At 31.9% G+C, this 25069-nt stretch overlaps 2 protein-coding genes across 4 annotated transcripts in view; both read right to left on the bottom strand.

The window, feature by feature from the left end:
- Positions 1–286: 286 nt before the first annotated feature.
- LOC134687626 (placenta-specific gene 8 protein-like) lies at positions 287–7605 on the bottom strand. Of its 2 annotated transcripts, none has more exons than XM_063548067.1 (4): positions 7446–7605; positions 5941–6233; positions 3763–3902; positions 287–1699 (listed from the first exon to the last, which is right to left on the bottom strand). In XM_063548067.1, the coding sequence occupies exons 2-4, from the start codon at positions 6209–6211 to the stop codon at positions 1604–1606; spliced, it is 507 nt and encodes a 168-aa protein (XP_063404137.1). In that variant the 5' UTR covers positions 6212–6233; positions 7446–7605; the 3' UTR covers positions 287–1603. The 2 variants fall into 2 exon arrangements, with proteins under 2 accessions (XP_063404137.1, XP_063404138.1); XM_063548068.1 differs by having other exon boundaries at positions 5941–6223; positions 7446–7551.
- Positions 7606–16401: 8796 nt separating this feature from the next.
- Positions 16402–25069, bottom strand: part of LOC134687627 (ubiquitin carboxyl-terminal hydrolase 16-like) — a 31166-nt gene continuing 22498 nt past the window's right edge. For both annotated transcript variants that reach the window (XM_063548070.1, XM_063548069.1), the window contains exons 17-20: positions 23163–24209; positions 21416–21510; positions 20931–21017; positions 16402–18187 (exon numbers count right to left, since the gene is read on the bottom strand). In XM_063548070.1, coding sequence (XP_063404140.1) covers positions 17828–18187; positions 20931–21017; positions 21416–21510; positions 23163–24209 — 1589 coding nt within the window. In that variant the 3' untranslated portion in view covers positions 16402–17827. The remainder of the gene's footprint in view (positions 18188–20930; positions 21018–21415; positions 21511–23162; positions 24210–25069) is intronic.

Below are 25069 nucleotides of genomic sequence, written 5' to 3' on the forward strand. Positions count from 1 at the left end.
AGACTCTGGCTTGTGTATACGTAGTATGTTTATGGTATCTAGCTGTCTGTCTTAAAAAAAGATACTTTGAAGTTTAATGAAAGAATTTTGTAAGAGAAATACTAACAATGCATAAAAAGAAATCAAATTGTGAAATACTTTTGAATAATGATATAAACCGAGTTTGAAATCAGTGCTGATTTCATATGTTCTGTACATATTACATGTAACACAAATTAGTCATTAATTTTGAGGAGGAATGTGAAAAATTGTTAAAACAAATATCTAAAAAATTAGATAAAATCAACAAGATTCAATCATTTATTGAAAAAATTTAATACAACAATACATTGATTAACATCAGGAAGTTGCACAGTAATTTTGTATTGTTCTACCACAGACATGTATTTACAATTTTGAAGATGTAATCAGAAAACAAAATAATACAATTTATTGTGCTCAATATGAACAGTTATAATGAATTATTGTTGAACAAATACCAATTTAACAAAAACAATAATAACACAGTAGTGAGAAATGAATAGAGATCTTAATGCATATATTTTTTTGCATTCTAATATTTTATTCAATTATAAGCAAAGGTACTCGGATATCATTCTGATTGTCCTATGTATAGTTTTTCTGATGGTTAAGATGTTTATCAAATAAATGACGAATGTGTCAAACTATTTGATGTGTTGTACGTTAAAATGATACCTAAACGCAAAGGAGAGAAAGTAATGCACATAAAATGCAATAAAATGAAAGAAATATAAATATAAACGCAAACAAAGTGAAAGGAAATATAAATATAATTGCAACAAAGTGAAGGAAAAATATACATATGTGATTTCATATAAGATAGGACAACAAAAGGTCACGACATTCATTGTCTAAAAGCTATAAGATAAGGAGTAAGAGATTTTTTCCTCGTTAAAACCTGTATTTATATTATTGAAAAGCTTGCATTTGTCCATATATTTTATAGAATTTTAATTTTGATGTGCATTAACTATGCAAGGTAATTACTAAATCTATAGTGTTACAAAGTAAGTATGTGTATATATAAGTAAAGTTTGATTATGTTGTACTTTGTTTAACTGAATTCAAAAGTTTAGGAAATTGATGAAATATTAAAGTCTTGCATCGAGATTTGTATTTTATTTTAAATTTCTCCCATGCTTTTAACCATATGTTTATGACTTAATATGTAACCGTGGAGATAGAATAGGTAAGAGGTGATAGGTGGAAAAAATGAGAAAATTAATCTTGAATAATTCAAAATCTTTGAGAGGCTCTTATCTTTGATACCTCACTTAAAATCTTAAAAAGACATAAGGCAAAAGATGAATTACTGCTTACAAGACGGTTTCTGTCTCAAAGAAATATATTGATTCAATAAAAACGAATATAACAATATGTTTCTCATATTAAATTGTTCTTTGTAACAAATAAGTAACTTATTTACAACATTTCAATTGTATATGCTTTTTTTCAAAAGTCTATTCAAAATAGTCTTTACAAACTTATAACACTAGATTAACAATTAACCAATATATAGATTTGATTATTGGGTATATATAACCATCATTAAATGAAGCGTCTTTCTCCAGATGACGTTACTTTAAGGAACTCCCATGTTGTTGAGCTCTCTGGCTTCTTGGCAAGCAGCACATGGTCCACAACATAAAATCACACAACAATCATCACACATAGAACCCTAAAATCAGACATAGTTAGTTAAAACGTATGTTTATATGATTTGATCAAATTATCTGTTTTTATAATCGTATTATTGATTATGCCAGCTTAAGGTAAAGGTAAGTTGTAAAAGGGTTAATTCACAGATTTGGTTAAATATTGTACACAGCTTTATAGCTCCTTATATCAGAGCTGAAAATCGATAGAAAAAATGCACTCATCTCTTTTATTTTTTGAAATATTACTGAATTCAATTTAACAATAGTTTCTGTAAAATTAGCATATTAGATGACACTGATGGTGGAAATTTGGTCAAACATATATGTTACCCTTTCAGTAAAATTAATACATCAAAAGGGGGATAATTCAATGGAGCTCTCCAATGTGGAGTCTCAAAAATTGATGCAGTTTGAAGAAAGATAAGATATGATGATAGATAGTAAATAGTTATCAAAGGTACCAGGATTATAATTTAGTACACCAGACGCGCGTTTCGTCTACATAAGGTCCCCGATGGTATCACCAGCCCAGTAGTCAACACTTCAGTGTTGACATGAATATCAATAATGTGGGCAATTTTATAAAGGAGTAGGTCCGGTGAGCACCGATTTTGGCCTCATATTCAAATTCATCAGACGAAAGATTTTGACCACTTTTTAAACACTTAAGTGTCTATTTCATTTGAATCAATAATTTTATGTGAACGATTTTAACTGTTTTAGTCATTAAAAACGATCCGATTCAAGCTCAAATATGAAAAATCTACCAAATATGCCAAAAAATGTCATTTTTCAGATGGTTTTGGTCAAAAATGAAAGTGGCCGCATCCGTGTTCATCCTCAACCTTTATATATATTATGTATTATCATAAAATACAACTTACATTTTAATATTAAGGATGAACACGAATGCGGCCACTTTCGATTTACACGAAAACCGTCTAAAATTTAACTAAAATGCCATAATTGTGAAGATTTCAGTAATTTAGCACGACTTAATGGTGCTAGTACCCGATATATGAGCATTGTAATGTCAAAACAAGCCCATATTTATGTAGCAGAAGCATTCTACTGTGTTATAAATAAATAAAAGTTTCCATTTTAACAATTTTGTAAAACTGCTATATTTTGGGGCCAAAAAGGGGTCTGACTGAACCTACTCCTTTCCTGTATACAAAACTTTGATTTTTTTCAAAACTAATGATTTTTTTTATCCCAGGCATAAATTACCTTAACCGTATTTGGCACAACTTTTTGGAATCTTGAATGACTCAATGCTCTTCAACTTTGTATTTGTTTGGCTTTATAAATATTTTGATTTGAGCGTCACTGATGAGTCTTATGTAGACGAAACGCGCGTCTGGCGTACTAAATTACAATCCTGGTACCTTTGATAACTATTTACTATCTATTATGAATGTAAAAAAAGCGCTTCATTGATTTTCGAGTGCAAGTGTAGTCGTCTTGTTGTTTAGTGACTATAATCTCTATATTTCTAGTAAGCACGTCGATGTTCTTAGGTTGTCTGACGTGTTTTAAGCTGTTTGTGTTTTGTTGTATAGTCAAACCTCCCAGATATTGTATGGATTAACGTCGATCTATGGCCTTAGTAAATATTATAGTAACGGGAACATAAATCTCAGTATTCATCTCTTAGAGTAACTGTATAATGTGTAATAATCTATAGGAATAAATCACGTTACATATTCTTCTTTAAACATACGTTAACACAATGTAAAGCCCATAAATATCAACATGTTGAAAGAATACCCATTTCAATCATCTTCAATACAAAAGGCAATAGAATTTAACGCTATGTACTAGTATATCTTATAAGTTTTATTTAGTTTTTGAAATGACATCCAGATTATAACGCCATTTTTAATCAATAATAAAAACCATCAACAATATGTTTTCCCCTTCTTTTTATAGATTAAGAAGAAGCAAATAAAATTAATATTATTGAAGTCAGTCGACCATTTAAGCAGAGTGTTATATAGATATGTGGGCGCAAAATATGCTAATTTATCTATGCAACTGTATTTTAACTGTGATTTAAAAAGCTTAATATCTCATATCTTACTCTGATTCCTCCAACACTCCTTATCCTGTTTCTTAGAACGATTTCCCCGCCAGGTACGCAGGCTGGCGCGCAGAAACATTCTCCAGTTCTGGAGGCCAAGTTACAGACGGCACATGGGTAACAAAAGAATGTGAAAACACCTGTAAACATTTCATTTGATTATTTACAAATATTAAGTTATTAATGAAAATTTTAATACTCTAGATGAAAACTACTGAAATATTAATGTTTTTATTCTCAATTGTAAAAGTGTGTGTGCTAAAACCTGTCATTTAATTTCATGAATAGGTAGACATTTTACGTATTTTAAATTATAGTAATTTATTGTATATTGTTAAATGTAGTAAAGGTCTGTTCATTTTAATAGTCTCTTATAATTCTGTATATATAATGGCTCGTATTTTATGTAGTATTGTTGTACAATTTATAAATATCGATTGTATTCAGTGTTGAGAGATGAGACGTAATAATGTCATATGGATATAACTGAAATTTGTACACGAGACAAAGAAAAAAGAATGACACAATTAATGATTTTTGGATGCTAAACGTCCAGTGAAAAACATTTCGTGCACGTTCAGAATATGTGAAACGATTTCACACAGAAAATCAATAACAAGACTGTTTACGTGACAAAGTGTGGAAAAATATGTTTTTGATGGGTTTTTTCTTGTTTATATCCGGGTGCAGTTTTGGTTTCAGTCGTACAATAATTTCAAAAGTCAACAAGGTAGTATATGTGAGGTTCCTCAGGACGCAAGATTGGCATAGATAGAAATTTAGTACGATTATTTATTGTAAAGAGATTCTGATAGGGGAGAATTTCTAAGCCCGAACTTGAGATCTACGATTTATAAATTATATTAAAACATGCTTTTGAATGTCAATTAAATTTACGGATTGTGTCACTTAAGGAAGCTGGCTTGTTTTAGATTTTTTGTCAGATTTTCGGAATCCTCTGGTTTATTCCATTTGAATGCCTTGAAAAAATTTGCCCCCTGACCCCCATTTTTCTTTTTGTAAATCTTTTACATGTGTAAAGATAAGCCATCTGTAAAAGTCTTATAAAATTTTAATTACTTTTTAACAGTTTTTGAGAACTTCAACTTGTCAATGATAAAGCTATGAAAAGTCAAGAGAGAATATTTTCCCGCCAAAATTTCAATGGCTTATATCACGAAAACAAGCACGGTGACCTATATATTTTTTTGGCTCTTTGGATACCTTTAATTATCTCCTATCTATATAAACTAGTGTTTTGAAAAGTTAATTACTTTGAAACTGAGAAGCGAACTCCCGTATTTAAACCGTAAAGATACATCAAATGTGTTGATAACTGCACATGAACAAGTAAAACCATCCCGTAAATACAAAAACGATTGAGGGGGCATTTCACAACACTAATAACAGCCTTTGCTTGTGACATGGAACATCGTTTCAAATTCTTTAAGAATTGGGTGATTATTACAGACGTCATTAAGAATCGGGCAAATTGTATATATAAGGCCTTAAAAATCAATATGTATTATTTAAGTCCTTGAGAATCTTACCTTAGCAAATATAACTTATAAGTACTTATGAATCGGGCAATTATAACCTAAGTCCTTGGGAATCGGGCAATTATAACCAAAGAACTTAAAAATCGGGCAATTATAACCTAATTCCTGAAGAATAGGGCAATTACAATCTTAAGTCTTTGAGAATCGGGAAATTATAACCAAAGAACTTGAAAATGGGGCAATTTTTACCTAAGTCCTTGAGGGCAATTTTAATCTAAGTCCTTGAGGGCAATTATAACCTTAGTCCTTGAGAATCGGGCAAAATAACCTGATTTTTTTATGAATCGGGCAATAATTACAGATGTCATTAAGAATTGGACACCTAGTACCTAAGAGTCGTTCTCTGTACAGCACAAAAATTCCCGGCTTACAACCACACATTTATCAGATATTCTAAATTTGGTAGTCAGTAACATTTACTTTTGAGTATTTTCGACGGTTGTATTTTGAACTTTCTTTCACTTTAAAATATAAAAAGAATGATTTTGGATTCAGAAGAGCCTCACCTAAAAGGTTCTATTGATATGCTGTGACATATTGAAAACGATGCATGCTTTACGATATATCCTAATATGATTTAAAAAATATTACAGCCATATAAAAGTGATAAATAACTTACAAGTGGCCATATCAGAGAAGCAATCAAAGAGTCCAGTTGTCCAGGTTCTGTTTCCGTCCAGTGTAGTGACCATGAGTTGATTCTGTGTTGCTGGTGTTGGTTGATTGACAACCACCGTCACATTTGAGGTCGATATTCCAGAAGCAGGAGGAAGTGTTGTCATCTGCTGCTGTGATGGCCCATAACCAGATTGTCTATAACCAGGAGGCCCATAATTAACTTCCGGGTCATCATATCCATACTTTGGGTCGCTGGTCGCAGATGGTTCCATATTCTAGTATGTCTGTGATAAACTGAAATATATTTTTTTTGTATTTAATGTTGAATCTGCCTTAACTGTACGAAGCATACTGGTCTGCTTCCTTCTTAAATATAAAGCTTTTAACAAATAGTTTACATCGCCCTATCACCAGACAGAAATCCCTATATCTCGCATACTGCGATTTTCGTTGCAGGGAAGACAATTAAACTGTGAGCAATGATTGCTCAACCCCGTTTTTAACACTTTAAGCATTTGTTAAACATGAAGTTGGAAGAAAAATTATCCTGAAAACGCATTACATGGAAAAGTATGTCCATATCATGATCAATCCCGAAAGCAAACACTTTAAACGCTCTTATATATAAATTGATTGTATAGAAAGAGACGACGAATTGTTCAAACATCGTCAGTTTGTGATAAAATAATACCCTGGTATATAGTGGTATCTGGTAACAAGTAGTTTTAAAATAACATGCTGTCTAGAAGTCCGACAAAAAATTTCAGAGAGCTGTTGATTGTAATTTCCTTGAAAAATGCGCAAAAAAATCATACATGGCCATACTTGCTTAGAAATCTGAGCAAATATAAGAATTAGTTATTATTTGAAGTTCTTGACATAAATGTGACAGATATTTAATGGGACGGACGGACAGACAGTTGTTAAACAGTATACTCTTCCTACAGAGCGGCGGTGTAATTAATCGCCAAATCCAATAACTGTTTTTATTATTATTTTCTGAAACGCTCAATGAATATTAGTTAAAGAATACATGTAAATCAATGTATTTAAAACAACTTTTCCAGGTACACATGTTTCTTTGTACCCGGAGTAAATACGTCTTTACCAGCCAATCAAATTCCTACTGATAAGGAAGAATGTGTCTACTTACATTCTCCATTATTGTGAATAAAAACAATTTACATCAGTGTGTATCGAAATTCGTCGTAATTGCAAATACTATAGAACCCTCTTGATACGTTTAAGTGTATCAGTAAAAAGAATATCATTAAACTCAAATTAAACGTGTATTTAAAAAAAAATTCGTTGATTTGTGAAATACGTGTGCTACATGCAAATAGCGTAACATTAGATCGAATCTCGATTCGTATGATAAAACAAGGTCTACACATTTGTTCATTTACTGGCTAATACTCGTGTTAAGGAAAAAATGAAGACATTAAGATCAATATGGATAATGCTGTTAATTGTCTGCAACAATTTCTAGAAAATATGTTTGCTTACCTTAGCTTGCCTTTCTTTATACCTGTGTTTATAAATAAAGATTACTTAGAGCATGCGCTTTCTACATAATAGTAATATAGATGTGACAATAACAAAATTTAAAGGTGTATTTCATGATGAGGACAGTGAACGAAAATCAAGTTGTGCATGCCGTGTTGTTTATCAAATCCATTGAGATTTGACAAAGCTAGATGGGGAGTGCCGGTCGCAATCCGTTCGTTAAAAAGAAGTCGCATAGACGATTTGGTAAAAATGTTTTTAGGAATATAACTCCAAAATTTATAACACAAAACAAACTAATGAAACTTGAAACAATTTAGTGACTGTTAATCTTTGTGTTTTAATATTGATTTCAAACGGACAGTAAATAAACAGGTCGATTTGCCATTTCTGGATTAGCAGACCCCTTCTGTGGTCATGTGTATTGCGAAATTTTCAAAGTGCAATAATATCAAAACAGCAAAGATAATGAATTTTAGAGATATGCCATCGTGTACATATACCAAGGGGGACTCCGTTATATTATTTACTGTTTTATTGTGTTAATAGAAAATGGGGATGATGTGACCCAGAAATCAAAGTTTTTTGCAGAAAATACAGACTTTAATGCAAAGATTTATTTTATTAAATCTTAAACATGGGTTACTCTCATTTGTTTGTCCATAACGTCCTAGCATTTATTTACAAAATGTCCAAAATAACCTTCATATTCCAATAAACCTCGCGCTGAGTCACTAAGGGGACTAATATTTGATATTCTAAGGGGGAGGAGGATTTTGAAAATAAATAACTCAGGCTTGATTATCACAAAAATATAAATGTTTTTGTCTGTGGTAGTTTAAAATAAATAGCCTGGCTTACAATGACTTAAAAATAAACAACTCGGCAGGTCTATTCGATAGCACTAGATGGCACCCGATTCTTCATAAAATTCAACTTTTTTTCAAAAAAAAATCAGGAAACACTTCCCAAATGTTTGAATAATAATAGTATAAATATTATTTAGCATATTTGAAATGTCTGAAAATGGGTTTCATTTAACTTGGTGTTTATTGTTTCAGGAACACTTACCTCACTTTTCTTACAGGGCAGTAACTACATTCAGGCAAATGCATCATGTATGAAATTCCAAAACCCAAACCTTGTTTAAATATCAAATTGTTTTAATGGTGAGTGTCTTGCAAGAAGCAAGTTCTGTTCTACCTCAGACACAGCTCCTGTTTTTTCGGTATTAATGTTTCTTATTTATTTGTCTTTGTTCATTGATTGCCCCTCTGTATTCTATTCGTCTGTTAGTGTTGCACTCCTTTTGTAATTTAGTAGTTTTGTTATTAACTTGATCATGAGTAAAAAAAAAACCAGCAGCCACATACTTAAATATGTAAATTATAATTTGTGCTTTATCCTTTATATTGGTCTTTTGATGTTGTCTCTAAAAACTTAAGTCTACACTGAATCTATACATGTTGCTTTGAGACCAAAATATTGTTAAAAATGAACATAACTTCCATTTTCAGATTAAGAAAGGATCTGAGAAACACTTTAAGAGCATTACATCATGAGTTCTATAGCTTCTGGGGGCCTTGAGCGGCTCCTAAACATTTCCAGAAATATACTTTTAAAAGAGATTAATTCCAACCACACTTTAATATCTTGTATGTATGCGGTTGAAAATTTAGAAGATTCATTTCCATAGACAATAATGATTAATTCTGATTAAATGGTACATAATGACTTGACTATTCTTGTATAATTTATAATAAGCAATGAATTTAAAAATTGTACGTTTTCAATTATTATAAATATTGTTGTGAAAATAAATAATCAATCCCTTGTTTTAATGAAAATGAAAATCTTGCTTCAACAGTGCAGAAAATAGATAATCTGTCCTCATAGTTTACAAAAATAAATAACCGATTAAAAACAAATCCTCCTACCCCCAGAATATCAAATGGTGGTCCCCTGAAGTCCAGTTCATCCTCTTGAATTGGTTCATATTTATATTTGTTCTGCCCAATATTTTGATTAATAAACTTGTCCTAGGCAAATAATTGCTAGCACTGCGTGCAATAATTCTCTATATGTCAATCACATAATGGTCAAATATTAGAGTAAAAGTGGAAATGCTTTTTTTCAATAAAATTTTAATGTTTAGCCTTGATACAACAAAAGTGTACACAATTCTTAATTACATATAAAATATATACACCAAACAATCCTCATAACAGAAGAGAAAGGTCGCCTTCCTTCCCTCCTTGTCTCAGTCTCCGAAAATGGCAAATATACAAACCAACGAAACAATATTAAATGAAGTGGTAATGCAAGAAATGTAATGGTTACTGTACCCTAATCATTGGATGTTAATGTAAGCATGAAGTACGATTCATTCTTACTATTTAATGCTTAGTGAAGAAGGTAGAACAAATTAACGATTTCGTGATGCAATTTTACAACATTTTGTAACATGTCATGTGACCATTTACAGCCGATTCCAATGAGTATGTAGCTAAAGGTAATATCTTTGTTTAGCTTGATTGCTAGCTGAACCATGAAGTCATTTGTTAGGTAAGGTTAGACTTGCTACATGTCCCTTCCTAATTATGTTTTTTCTTCTTTTTTTTCAATTTTGCCCCTTTAATAGTTTTACTGCTATAACTAGGAGATTACAATTATACTAACATCTGCAAGAGGAAGGCCTTTCTCTAAGGGCAATCAGTAGGCTGGCACTTATCAGTAAACATATAAATTAGTAAGAGAAAAATAATAGAAAGGGAATTGTAGCAAGTCTAAGGTAAGGTATACTACCCTCCTTTCGAAGTAGCCTAATCCTACAGACACATAGATGTGTTATTTGTCGGACAAGTCTACTCTTAAAGGAGGGTAGTTTATCTAACATAACAATGACTTAAAGGTTTAGCTAGCAAGCAAGCTAACCAAAAAGTTTACCTTTAGCTTCATACTCATTGACACGCTGTAATCGACAGCTATATGTAATGCATACAGGCGGTACATTTGATTCCACACCTTTTTAGAAATAAAATAATGCTCACCCTCCGGTCAGGAGGTTTTTTGCTAGCGGTTAACATCTGCTAACATTTTGTACAGTTTGCCTGTAAACTATTTGTTTTCGGCAAACCTGTGGCTGGTCTGCTGTAAAAATTTCAGTTCTGTAAGGACCCGCTCGCAATTTAAAAAAGCTGAGGTACAAAGACCGAAATTTCGGCAAAAATCATCATAGCAGATCTAAATGTAAACTCGATCTGTAACTCACCATAGTAGACTCACATACCAAAATGCGCTCAATATCATCAAATATAGCAGGCTTGTAATCTCAGTGTACACCTGGCCTTGAAGTTATAAAAAGTAAAATCACAAAAATACTGAACTTAGAGGAAAATCAATTCGGAAACCAGTAATCACATGGCAAAATAAATAACAAAACGCATAAAAAACGAATGGACAAGAACTGTCATATTCCTGACTTGGTACAGGCATTTTCAAATGTAGAAAATGGTGGATTAAACCTGGTTCTATAGCGCTAACCCTCTCACTTTAATGACAGTCTCATCAAATTCCGTTATATTTACATTGATGCGTTAAATAAACAGACACAATAAATAAAATAGTCAAAATATGGGTACATCATTCATCATCGTATAACAATTTTAAAAGGAACAATTTAATAGAACACAAAAACATCTACTATCTACGAACACATTGATTGATTTGAGTGTCTGACGTCAGAAGTTTTTTATACGTCACATTAATTTGTCGTTCAATGTGCATACAAATAATTTTAAAATTTGCATAGGCAATGTCAGAATACAGGGTTAAAAAATCAAAAGTATGTAAGAATAAATTTCAGAAATAACGCGAGATTTAAACTAGTCTAAAAGTTATATATGTAATTTATAAGAATCCGAAAATAGTTTATTCCACTACGTGATTGAATGATTTTGACGTTTGTGGTTCAACGTATATAGTAATTCATAATAGAAATATATCATAATGACATATAATAGAAAAATATCATACTGACGGGATCTTTTAAAGTACAGAGTCACGTTATAAGAACAAAAGAAACAAAAAGTCGCATATACAAAACAAACCACCAACAAATGAAAGCCAATAAAAACACATTGACGAGATGTGTAAGTACCGAGCCACGTCAAACGGATATTACATAAAACCATCAATATATATATATATATCCCATATGCAGGTGAAGTTGGTATATTGCTACTAAGGTGGGGGAAATTTCTAATTTCAAAATTAAAATCGTCTCGTTTGTTATAGATTCTGGTACTGAGATGACTGTGTAAGTCAAATTCGAAATATACGTCTTAAAATGAGGCGGAGGAAGCCGTGTCTGTTGTTTCTTTAATCTCTAGTTCTGGGGGATATACTAATGGAACCCAATCAAAAAAGTTCGGAACGTTTGTGGAAAGAACATCATCAATATATCTGAAAGTGAAATTAAATAATCTGGCTTATTTGATCCTCTTGTTTTTCACAAGTGTCTGGAGGAACTCCGATTCATACGAAAATAAGAAGAGGTCGGCAAGAAAAGGCGCACAGCTTGTTCCCATAGGAATGCCGACAATTTGTTGGAAAAGTCTTCCTCCAAACTCCACAAATATGTTGTCGATAAGAAACTCCAGCATACTGACCACTTGTTCTTCTGTGTATAGATATAGGAAGATGTGGTGTGAGCATGTTTTACCTTTTTGTTTGTCACTATTAACGAAATATGCCTTAAGAAATCCCAAAGTAATAAATTTATAGCGTATGCTACCATTTTTATGTTGAAAGGCATTGTGGATTATTTCTTTTAGGCGATTATTCAATTTCACATGGGGAATGGTGGTATACAGGGTTGAAAAATCTAAAGTTTTGATGGAACTTATTTCAGAAAAAAGACCGAGATTTAAAATTGTCTATAACGACCTTGACTAACTATACAGCCTTCGCACGGACGGTAAAGGTGTATTCGTATGTTTTTAAGCCACACCTTGGGGCATAATGTGTTTCGGTCTGTGTGTCTGTTCCTGCTTCAAGTTAAAGTTTTTAATCAAGGTAGTTTTTGATGAAGTTAAAGTCCAATCAACTTGCAACTTAGTACACATGGTTCCCATGATATAATTAAAATGCCAAAATAAGAGTTTTTACCCGAATTTCACGGCCCACTGAACATTGAGAATGATGATCAGAGTGGGGCATCCGTGTACTAGGGACAAATTCTTGCTTTTGTGTTATGAGAAAGGTCCAGTTTCTGAAAGGAGGTCTAGTCACGGCCAAGCTAGTGAACTGGGCAGGCAAATGGTCTCATGAAATCTGTTCCTAACAAAGTGCTAAATGCATGCCCTCCATTATAATATTGCATCATAGCTCATGCCAGTGGTGCGCATAATGAACGGAAGCTTATACGTAGCAAATATTGACTTCTTTCCATTGTTGAAAACTTTTTAAATGTTGAGATCTATGTGCCCTTGGTTTCATTGACATATATAACATCTCGTTTTTGAATTTCAATTTGATATTTCCGAAGGTGCATTTCCGATCACGATTTTCCAGATCACGTGTTTCTGCTGAACTCTGAAAAAGGGAAGCTTGGTACTTATTTTTCCATAAAAAATTGTTTTAAAAAAGAAAAATATTTAGAATTGCAGGACTTCAAAAAAAGGCAGTCAATTTGTAAATTAAGAATAAGTGCTCGCTCTTTAAAAATTGAGACAGACAGATATTCAAAAAAGCATATAGAAAGATCTGAGCGTCTTTGTACTAATTGCTCACTTGGTAAAGTTGAAGATGAGCTTCATTTTTTATTAGAATGCTCTCTTTATGATATTCAAAGGGACGATTTTTTTCAAGACATTTCTAACAATTGTTATAATTTTATAAACTTAAATAAATCTTCTAAATTTTTATGGCTCTTGACCCAAGAAAATGTTACTCTTATGGAAAAACTGGGTTGTTATATTTGTGACTGTTTTGAATAAAGGAGATCAGGCATGAACACTGACATTTAGTCAAGTAAATAATTTGAAAATAAATACATATGCATGTATAATGTAATTTTATTATTCTTTTATTCACAATATATATGTGGTTTTTAGCTTGATTCTGACCAATGCTTACCGGTATATTCCAATTATATATGTATATGCCTCTATTATTGCTGTTGTTACTAATTATGTAAATCAATTGTATCTGATTTTATGCCCTTTATGGGCCCTGTAATTTGGGAAATAAAAATATTCTATTCTATTCTATTCTACAAGGAAGCAACTCAAAGGGTCTTAGTATAAAACGTTTACAGAATATGTACAAGTTGTCATCATTTGGTTGACCATTATCAGACATATACATGTCTCTGCGATTATGAATATCCATCACATATGACAATATTAGGTAAATACCATTTAGTGTAGCTAAAGCTCCTTCGTCGTTTTGATGTTAATGTCTGATCACCTGACTGGATGTTGTAAGACCGGAGTTTAAACTAGAATGGGTACTTTGGGGGCCTCGGTTGGTCAAAGTTATTCCCTGCTTTGACCTGGAGGTCAATCTTCTGATATCCCTCCGGTTTGTCTGTTCATGCCGAGTGGCCCGGTGGTTCTCTCAGAATACTCCAGCTTCCTCCACCATAATAACAGACTTCCCCATGTCCTAGCACTCCATATGTGTTGGGTGGGGATCGATTGTCATTGTAGAGATAGTTGTCGTATAAATATGTTAGTGCCACATCTCCATTAATCCCGAAAGTGAGTGTAAATGAATGCCACTGTACACTCGTGACTTTCGAGGGGTTCTTCGGATAGAATAGAATAGAATACTTTTATTTCCCAAATTACAGGGCCCATAAAGGGCATAAATTCAGATACAATTGATTTACATAATTGGTAACAACAACAATAAGGGATGCATTTACCAGTACATACATACATACATGTGGTCTTTTCTGAACCACAAAAAGGGGTTAATAGTTATCAAAAGGTACCAGGCTTATAATTTGATACGCTAGACATGAGTTTCATCTACATAAGACCTATCAGTGACGCTCAGATCAAAACAGTTAGAATGCAAAACAAGTACAAAGTTGAAGCTCAATAAGTACTCAAGCTGCTAGCGAACATTAGAGCACATCCATCCTCGTCTTTTAGGTGTGTTTTTTTTTGCTTGAAATGCTCATCTGACCAAGTTTAAAATGTTTGTTTTCTACATCCTATTCTTTGATAAAAGTGTTCAAATAAAAGAACCTATAGATCAAGGTTACCCTCAGGCTCAGAGAAAACTGACCTTAGTATTGTGATAAGGAGTTTGATCTTAGAACTAATGTTTTATAAGACGTTAAGTTTCTTTTACATATAATGGTTTAAAACATACTGACCTTTTATTTCAAGAAAATAACACATTTATTACTCAGATTTTGTTTATTATTAAACTTTTTTTTTTATTATACAAACAAATCAACCACAGGAGTTTAACAAATATTATCAGCATTGTTAAAATGCAATAAATCCTATCGTTTTACAACAATGTAAACAGACTGAACTCATAAAACATTTATAATAAATCTTTTAGAATGTATCTTGCAAATTAAATCACTTGGATCTTAATCAAATACATTTATTTCATATTTATTTGGCCCATAACTAAAAAATTTTCACCTCACAAGTTATAATATTTTTCTTTTTGCTTAACATTGATCAAATATAATAGTTATAAAGCAGGCTGTATACTTTAGGGATCTACCAATAAAATAATCATATAACCCCCTGTACCATTAAATTTCTATATGTTTTACAGATATAATCCAATTGTAAAAAAGAAACATTTACCAAAAAACTAAGAAAATGAGGTGAAGGTCAAGTGAACCCAGTCCGACAGACATATACAATTCTGTATAGAATGGGACCTTATCAAAGAAATTTGACGTTTCCAATGAACCAAAGGACAAGAGACACATGCAAGACTGAACAATAATCATGATAATGCATCTGCATTCAAGTAATGAAGTATCCAGGTCTTACCCCTTCTGATATATATAGCTTCATATAAACTATGTTGTCACAGGATTAGCATTCCTATTCTCACTTTCTGTGACATTCCTCACAGAGGAATTGTTAAGCAAAAACCTCACTTTCATAATCCTAATCAACATATTCAAATTTGAAAAGTTCATAACTGCTTTATATTTGAACACTGATTTTTTTAATTTATATCCAGCTATATATTCTTTTGAATATTTGTCTTTTTAAATGCTTTCAATTACATCTTCATTTTTTAACCTGCTGAAGAAAACAGATCAGGCTTTACAGATTTTAAGAATCTATAAACAAAAGATAAGAAGATAATCATGAAACTAACAATCAATAAACAAAATAAGTAAATATAATTTGTTATAACAAATATGAAATTTGATGAATTGATGAATTTTATTCAATCCAAAAATCAGTTAAATAATGAAAAGTTAACACCTATTTCTCTTTTCTTCTTCACATTTAATTAATGATTATTTTTTTAAATTACCACATGATTCAAATTATCATGTTTTCATAATAAATAATATTGTAGTGGTCATTAAAAACCTCAAACCAACATTTCATAAATAACAATATGAATTCTTAACAGTATGGATGTTATTTTTGTCTTGAGATAAATTATAAAACACCTTAGTGTTGAAAAACTACTATTACCTACATAATGCACCTATTCCATGTAAAACTTTGATAACAGTAAACATTCAAAACAGGTAAACATCAATAATATAGAATACTGAAAGAGGATCATAGGTGTCAAGACTCATCTTCATATTAAACAGTGAGTAAGTTTACCGTCAAATTTGAAATCCCTTATGAACAAAAGTATACAATTGAAATTGCGTGTCGTCTTTTGTGGCGACATAAATGTATACAATATATAATTGACATCACTTATTCATAGTTTGTTGGTGTTTTATGCCCCTTTCATCATTCAGAGGACCACTTTTGGGTGTGGGATTTTCATGCTGCTTTAAAGACCCATTGGTGGCCTTCAGTTGTTGTCTGCTCTTTGGTTGAGTTGTTGTCTCTTTGCCATACTGTGGATTTATTAATATTTGTTGGATACCAATTTTCGTGGATTTCGTGGGTACAGGAGAACCATGAATTCAAATGTTCAACGAAATACAAATTTTGTAAAGGAATGAGTGTAGTCATTGCCAAAACCACTAAATTAAATATCCACGAATATGTAAGTTTTCCTCAAACCACGAAAATTGGTACCCACGAAAATAAATGAATCCACAGTATTCACCATTTTAATTCTCAATTTATTAGTTTTATCATGTGGTCAGTTTTTACTGATTGAGGAAGCTGCAGTACATGGTCCACTGACCTTTGTTATGAGAACTGTCAATCCTAGTCAATTATTATATTAGTCCACCACACCTGCCACAATCAGGATTTAAACTCACAACCTCAGTGTTTAGTTCACAATACCTATAGATAAATGAGTTACTTAAACCTCAGGGCCACTGAGGCACCTGCCATCATTATGGCTAAAATATTGGTATTAACAGAACTTTTGTGGTCTAATGTGTGTATAGAACTGTAGAAAATCAAAATGGTCAAGAATCTGAGATGTTGGTTTATTTCTCAAAACTCTGAACTAGTGACCTGGATTATTGGTATGTTAACTTCAGACATTTTACAAGGGTACAAAATATGTATATCAACACACAATGTTTGATTAAGATATTTTTCTCTGGATTAAGATTTTAGAAGCTTGACATCTATGATAAAAAAAAAAATAGAACACATTATGCAAACAAAACAAATAAATTAACAGATTTTAACAGCTAATAACAAATCTATTATAAATGTAGATTTTTCTCCTTACTATACATTTGCTATATGTATTGAGAAAGAATTCTGCAACAGCACAAGCCATACATATGGTGTAAGAAACTTCAAAACAGAGCTTGGGGAAATAACTGAAAGTTTACGTTGGAAATGCAATCAAATTACTGAGTTCCTATTACACCATATCAAAGTAAATATTAGCAGAGAAGGGAAGCAAATAACCTTAGTAAAGATAAAATAAAGTCATGTACAGAGATTAACCTTGAATACAAATGTAATATATACATATATATGTGTTTCAAAATACAAAAAAATGTTCTGCCCTCACTTCACCTGAGGCTATACCAATATTCTTTCTATTTTTATTACATTGAGATATGAAAGAAAATGATTTAAATTAATCAAGTTAACAATACCAAACCTTTTAATAGTAAGGACAAATTCATTACCCCCTAAATTCTTCCCATAAACCTACAATCACCTAAAAGCAAATTTAACAAGTTGCTGACAGCAATAATATATATATGTATTCTTTGGTTAATAAATACGTTCATAAAATAGTAAGTAAGCCTGAGCTCTCTGTACAGTAGATTCCGTAGCCTCACTGACACGACTGTCACTAATATGATACCAGCGACCAGGAGGGACTAACTTCTCTTCCTGGACTTCGTCAATATCTTCTACATTTTCCTTTGGTCCATTATTTACAAGACGTTCAGTGTACCTCTGAATATAGTCATTAAATGAAGGGCCTGAATGGTTATAGTGATTTGATATCATTCCAATATTTGGTCTGACTTTAACATAAGCTGTATAATGACCAGCATTCAATCTCCCACTGTGTTCGACCACTCCGTATAAAGAGTACAGAATTTTCTTCTGACCTGGTTTCACTCCCTACAATTATATAATATGAAATAATATAAAATACTTCATTTTTTTACATAAATAAGGCCATTAGTTTTCTCGTTTGAATTGTTTTACATTGTCTTATCGGGGCCTTTTATAGCTGACTATGCAGTATGGGCTTTGCTCATTGTTGAAGGCCGTACGGTGACCTATAGTTGTTAATGTCTGTGTCATTTTGATCTTTTGTGGATAGTTGTCTCATTGGCAATCATACCACATCTTCTTTTTTATATATTAGTCAATCAAAATGCGAGCAGAATTTTTAATTGATCTATCAACATGTATGCACTATGCAGGTGTGAGAAAACATGGTTATTGTTAGTAACTGTTGTTACTGGGAAAGAGGAATAAAAAATCTGATGTTTTTCTTCCATCTATCTAGTTTATATTTTTGAAGAATATTTACAACTATTTACCCTATTACCATGATTACTTTAATACCAATGAATTTTCTTTTCTGCTTTTAGCTTAATGCTTATGCAAGTATATATAGTATTTAAATTAGTTCAGACTAAATGTACATAAAATGTATTTTCTATGTCTTTCATGTTTTAATATTAGTAGTGTGTATGATTATATGTGAATGTACTTTTTTTATTTGTTATGAGACATGCCAACTATAAATAAAGCTTTGAATGTGTGTGTCAAGATCAGTGTTCTTCCCAGGCTGTTTTAGCACAGTGATTTTCAGCGCTATTGCAATTTCCCGCTGTTCTGTTGCACTGACTGCAGCGCTATCCAACGCAAGCGCAAACTATATTTTCTATATTTTTTTTGTAATTTTCATATTTTTTCAAATTTCCCGCTTATTTTTAACTACGGATCACATGATCCACTGGTTTACTATTTCTGAATTAATTATTTCAGTTGTATTTAGTAACTCCGCTAGACCAGTCTAATAAATATTACAAAATGGCAACTTTGAAAGATGAAAATAAACAAAGATTTCAACATTGACATCTATTGTTTTTATTAATAGAATATATAAAGGCTTATATGAATTGAATGAGATAAAATAAATTGACCGCATTTCCCGACGACACTCAAATTTTGGATAAATGTACTTTGAGGACAAACGATGATTTTAAAAACAATCAAACACATGGGTTTGTTACAATTTGCTGGGCTTACTATCGTAACTAACCCTGAAAATGAGCAAATCTTTGAAGTATTAATTATGACCTTTTCAGACTAATTATTGGTAAGGAAGCAATTCTACAGTAATGAATTTTACCTTTTGAAAACAATTGCGAGGATATGATTAGAAAAACAAACCCTAAGCTGAAATGACTTGAGAAATTCACGCTCTCGATGTCCAACTTGGATGAAGCTATTTGAATATTATATAATGTTAAGGTCAGAAAAATGAAAAATCATTAAGCTAAAAAATGTCAATTCCTGTCAAACCTCGTAAGGTTAACTGCTACAGTGGGTTTCAAAATCAAACACAGAAGCTGACAATGACTTGATTGTTGGTCCTACATGTTCTGAAACATCACCTGTTAGTGATAAGAAATCTTCACATAGGCAGTCTGGTATAGACCCGTCATGAAAAAGACTTCGCATAGTGTTTTAAACACAGATAATATGAGGATTACCCGGTATTAGAATTTACAATGGAGAAAAAATACTTTTCTTCTATCATGTTTCTTTTTATTCATTCCCCATTTAATTTCTCAATTTTATTTTCTTCTACCATGTCTATATCCAGACAATAACATTTACAAACAAAGGGGTAACTTCCATGAGTATGATGAGGACATCATTATATGAGAAAACATCAATAGAATAATTTTTGAAAAACACATAACAAATCAATTACAAACCAACCGCGCACCGTGACAAAGTTACTGAGTATTGTTGAAAATCACACGCTTACCACAACGCTATCCAAAAATCCTGGGGAGAACACTGCAAGATTGTAAAATGTTGTTTTAACTGAGTACACATATAATTTTAAAGCAAAAGTGTTTGATGTCATTTCCTTCTCTATTTTGTCACTAGTACTTACCTGACACATAGAACTACAGAAAGGTGAGATGTCCAGTATAAACGGGAAGTCTACATGTCTATTTTGTCACTAGTACTTACCTGACACATAGAACTACAGAAAGGTGAGATGTCCAGTATAAACGGGAAGTCTACATGTCTATTTTGTCACTAGTACTTACCTGACACATAAAACTACAGAAAGGTGAGATGTCCAGTATAAACGGGAAGTCTACATGTCTATTTTGTCACTAGTACTTACCTGACACATAGAACTACAGAAAGGTGACATGTCCAGTATAAACGGGAAGTCTACATGTCTATTTTGTCACTAGTACTTACCTGACACATAGAACTACAGAAAGGTGAGATGTCCAGTATAAACGGGAAGTCTACATGTCTATTTTGTCACTAGTACTTACCTGACACATAGAACTACAGAAAGCTGACATGTCCAGTATAAACGGGAAGTCTACATGTCTATTTTGTCACTAGTACTTACCTGACACATAGAACTACAGAAAGGTAAGATGTCCAGTATAAACGGGAAGTCTACATGTCTATTTTGTCACTAGTACTTACCTGACACATAGAACTACAGAAAGGTGACATGTCCAGTATAAACGGGAAGTCTACGTGTCTATTTTGTCACTAGTACTTACCTGACACATAGAACTACAGAAAGGTGAGATGTCCAGTATAAACGGGAAGTCTACATGTCTATTTTGTCACTAGTACTTACCTGACACATAGAACTACAGAAAGGTGACATGTCCAGTATAAACGGGAAGTCTACGTGTCTATTCACCTTCCGTGAGGTAAAACCAACCTACAAATACATCAAAAAAAGCATTGTAGATGGCTTTGCTTCTGAATCTTTCTTTCTATGATTTAACAAGTTGAAGATAATTAAGAACTCTGAAAAGTCATCTGTTTTTAAAAGTAAAGCTAAATTTAATTTCAGATATTTCAAAATCTGAAGATGAGATAGTTACAGGTTTTATTACACTATCTTTTTACATTTTGTTTGAGTGTCTTTATTTTTACAGGAAAAATCTTTTCTGTTAAAAGCACTATTTTACTTAATGATTTCATGATCATCATTACCTGACAGTGTTTCATGTGATTTACATTGTACCTTCTAGTGATCTTATAAAAATCCATCAATGTTTTGATTGGAAATGCATAATGTTTTCTTGATGAAAATAAAAAACCCTATATAATTACCTGTTCAAACCTCTTAAGATGAAGCGTGAGGACTGGGGGAGGAGTGTAGATCAAGTAATACTTTGAGGCATTGGAATACACCATACCTTTCTTCTCTGAAATTGAAATCACAAATTGTACAAATTTATTATTTTATATACAAAAACAGAAAAAATGGTTTACACTAGCATGACAAATATTTTCTGGTGTTTGCTTGTATTTGAAATGTTTCCTGCATCATGTATTGTGTACCAAGTAAGGATTATGACAGTTGTTATCCATTTGTTTGATGTGTTTGAGATTTTCATTTTGCCATTGATTTGGGATTTTCCTATCTGAATTTCTTCATGTTCTTCGGAGTATAGCATTTTTTGTGATTTTACCTTTTTCCCAACCTCATTAATGGATGAATGTTGACCATTCAATGGCAAATATAACTTGCATATTTAGATCATTTAAATGTGTTATGAATATAAACCCTGATGTGTAGTCTAACAAGATTTCATATATTTTGTAGCTGAATTTTGACAGTTTGCACAGATTCAGAAAATGATAAATTCACTGTATTTTGGATTGACCCAGAGTTTAAATATGTATCCCCAATCTCATAAACTATAAAATAGCATCAATGCAAGAATAGACTGCAAAAATGGCAGTTGTATTTGCATAATTTATGCTTTTGTAACTAATTTGAATTTTTTCAAAAACAAATTATCAAGAAGATTTTTGGAATTTATAAATTTTGGATTTGCCACTAATATATCATTTTGAATTTATTTTCTTCACTGGATTTTTTTCTAAGTTAGTTCTATACTAACATGGTTTCCGTTCCACATTAACTGCAATACTGAATTTTAACCCTGGGCAGTTTGAGCTTATAATAAATATATATATATAATGTGCATCCGCATCATTATACTGAAATATGCTGTTAAAAATAATTGCATTCATTGAAGAACATGAACTTTATAGTACAGTAATGATATCATATTGATTAAAAATTTTAAATGTCAATATAAAAATATCAGATTACTCTAGCAGATGTGGGAAAATCAATAAATATCAGTAAATCTTATGAACAGTGGTATTCAGTATAATCTGGGTTAATTTATTTTATTGTACAGTGCAAATTAACATGTTATGAAAATCTACCAGACTAGGGCACAAAACATTTCTCTAAACTACAGATAAAGAACAACAAAAGATGCACCTGAACATTTTAATACTGTCAATGACTGTATTTCACAATTTTCATTAAATTATTTCCTGGGGGTAATTACCATGATAACACCTTTTTTCTTCCATGTTTCATATATAATTAGACTGAAGAGAGAGTACCTATACATATACCTTTAACATATCAGGGCATCGCATCCCATGTGAAAAAGAAAACATTTTCATTTTGATCAGTCAAATTGAAACTGATTGAAGAGTTGTAGTTTCAAGTTCATGATGTTACTGGTACATTAAAATTCTCTCTTCAATCATGAAATCTAAGGCTATATATTCTAGAGAAAAAAAATGATGCAGGTGGCTGGAAGACACTTCTTTTAGCCATCACCAATACAAATGCATTTTAAATTGCATATATACATACCACACAATTTGGTAACCTGCCCCAAAACATTCAAAACTCATTTAAGTGCCGACCTACCCTGCATATATTTTTTTTCTGGAATAGTCCTTAGGGAAAATGTGAAACGCTCCAGTTCTACCCAATTTTCTCAAGAAAAGAAACGTCCTTCACCTTGACATATATCAAACTTACCTCCATCTGAATGCTTCTTGTCTCTTAGTTTAGTACAATTAGCACAGCCAAATTTATTGTTCCCCGTCAATAACTCAGCTGAAGTAAACTGGTGCAGACATGACATCACAGAACACTCTCTTGACGAGGGAATGTAATGTGTGCCAAGCATTGTAGTTGACTTAACCTGTGCTTCCTTTTTAAAATCCCTCTTATTACAGGAGTTCTTGGCGGAACCTTGTCTAGAAAGAGGAGGACTATTTTTTGAATTTCTGGATGATTTTTGACAGCTTTCATCATCAATATTTTTGTCGTGTTTTGAGGTATTTTCTTCATCAGAATTCACATCTAAGCCATTAAAATGTATATGATTGCCTTTATCCCTCTGCTGACTACAATTTATATCTAAACTTTCTAATTTTGAAGTCAATTCTTGCGTATCCAAAGCACCATTAACAGATAAACTTTCTAACTTTGTAGACATATCTTCAACATTTTTTCCACTTTTATTTTCACTAGCACTATTTATGACATTATTTGAAGATGGAACGTTTGTTTCTACTTTGCTCCTCATAACCCCATGACAGTCTGATTTGGTTTCAGCATCCATACCATTGCATAGAGTATTTGCATTATCTAAACTATTCAAATTTTCAAACACCTCATCATCATGAAAATCATTACAGTATCCATTAACTACATCCCCCTGAACATCATCAAGAGTTGCATTGGCAATCACCTTTGGTTTAACTAGTTCTTTACCTTCCTCTATCTTATCACCTCCTACATCATTTAATGATGCAGAGGCTGATACATTATTCAAAGTATTGTTAGAATCTGTATTTAGTACATCAGTAACACTACTGTCAGCTTGTATAGTGGAGGTACTACTACTCAATGTACTATCAGTAGTATCTTGTACTGTGGATGTACTACTGTTCATTGTGTTCTCTGATACGGAGGTGGTTGAATTATTACTACCTACATCCTCGGCAGATAAATTGACAGAGGTATCCATACTTAGAACTCGGGATATATCACTCTCTAAATTATCTTCTATATCTGCATCTGTAAAGTAAGAATGTAAAATACGGTAAATTACAATTTTACTGGTACCAATTAATATTACTTACACATAATTTATACAATCTGTTAAATAAAAATCCCTCAAATGTTCTATTTAAAAAATGTATTTACATAATTTACAAATATCAAAGAAGTTGCATTTTATTTTACATTAATTTGAATAAAATTTAAAAAAATAAAACTTTTTAGAAATAATCTCTAAATTAATGTTGTTTTCATGGATTTTTATCAAGTTTAAGTTGAGTTCTGATAACCTCAATATGTAAGAAACTCCTTTCACAAAAAAAATTACAATTTACATGATTAATTTACAAAGGAAAATCACTTATGAAATCAATCTTAAGGCTAAGAAATCCAGGTGAAAACAGGTCGTTTAGGCCACACCAATTTAATTTCTTGTTCTACGGATTTTTGGACTCAAAATTTGGGGCGAGCGAGCGATTTGAAAATTTAAAGAAAAAAATATTTATTTTGCAAATTCTTGAGGCGAAGCTTGAAAAGTAAAGGCGAGCGATTATAATTTTTTTTTGTAAACATAAAATAGTAGGTTTCGACAATATTAAAACACTTATTTATCACTTGTACTTTTGTTATTTCTTTAACTTCTGAAGTATTTTTTCCCTGTTCACCAAGAAATAATTAAATCTGGTCTTTGTATGTGTGACTGACAATGAGACAATTCTCCATCTAAGTCATATTCAGTTTGGGGGCAACCCCTTAATGTTATAAATACCCCTTTTTTCATGTTTTATGAGTGATCAATATAAGTTATAATATATTTGTTTGTACAAAAGGGCTGATATTTTCTAAAAGAAATATACATCTATATCTCTTATTAAATG

Source organism: Mytilus trossulus, chromosome 10 (assembly GCF_036588685.1).
Source record: "Mytilus trossulus isolate FHL-02 chromosome 10, PNRI_Mtr1.1.1.hap1, whole genome shotgun sequence".
In the NCBI taxonomy this organism is placed as follows: domain Eukaryota; kingdom Metazoa; phylum Mollusca; class Bivalvia; order Mytilida; family Mytilidae; genus Mytilus; species Mytilus trossulus.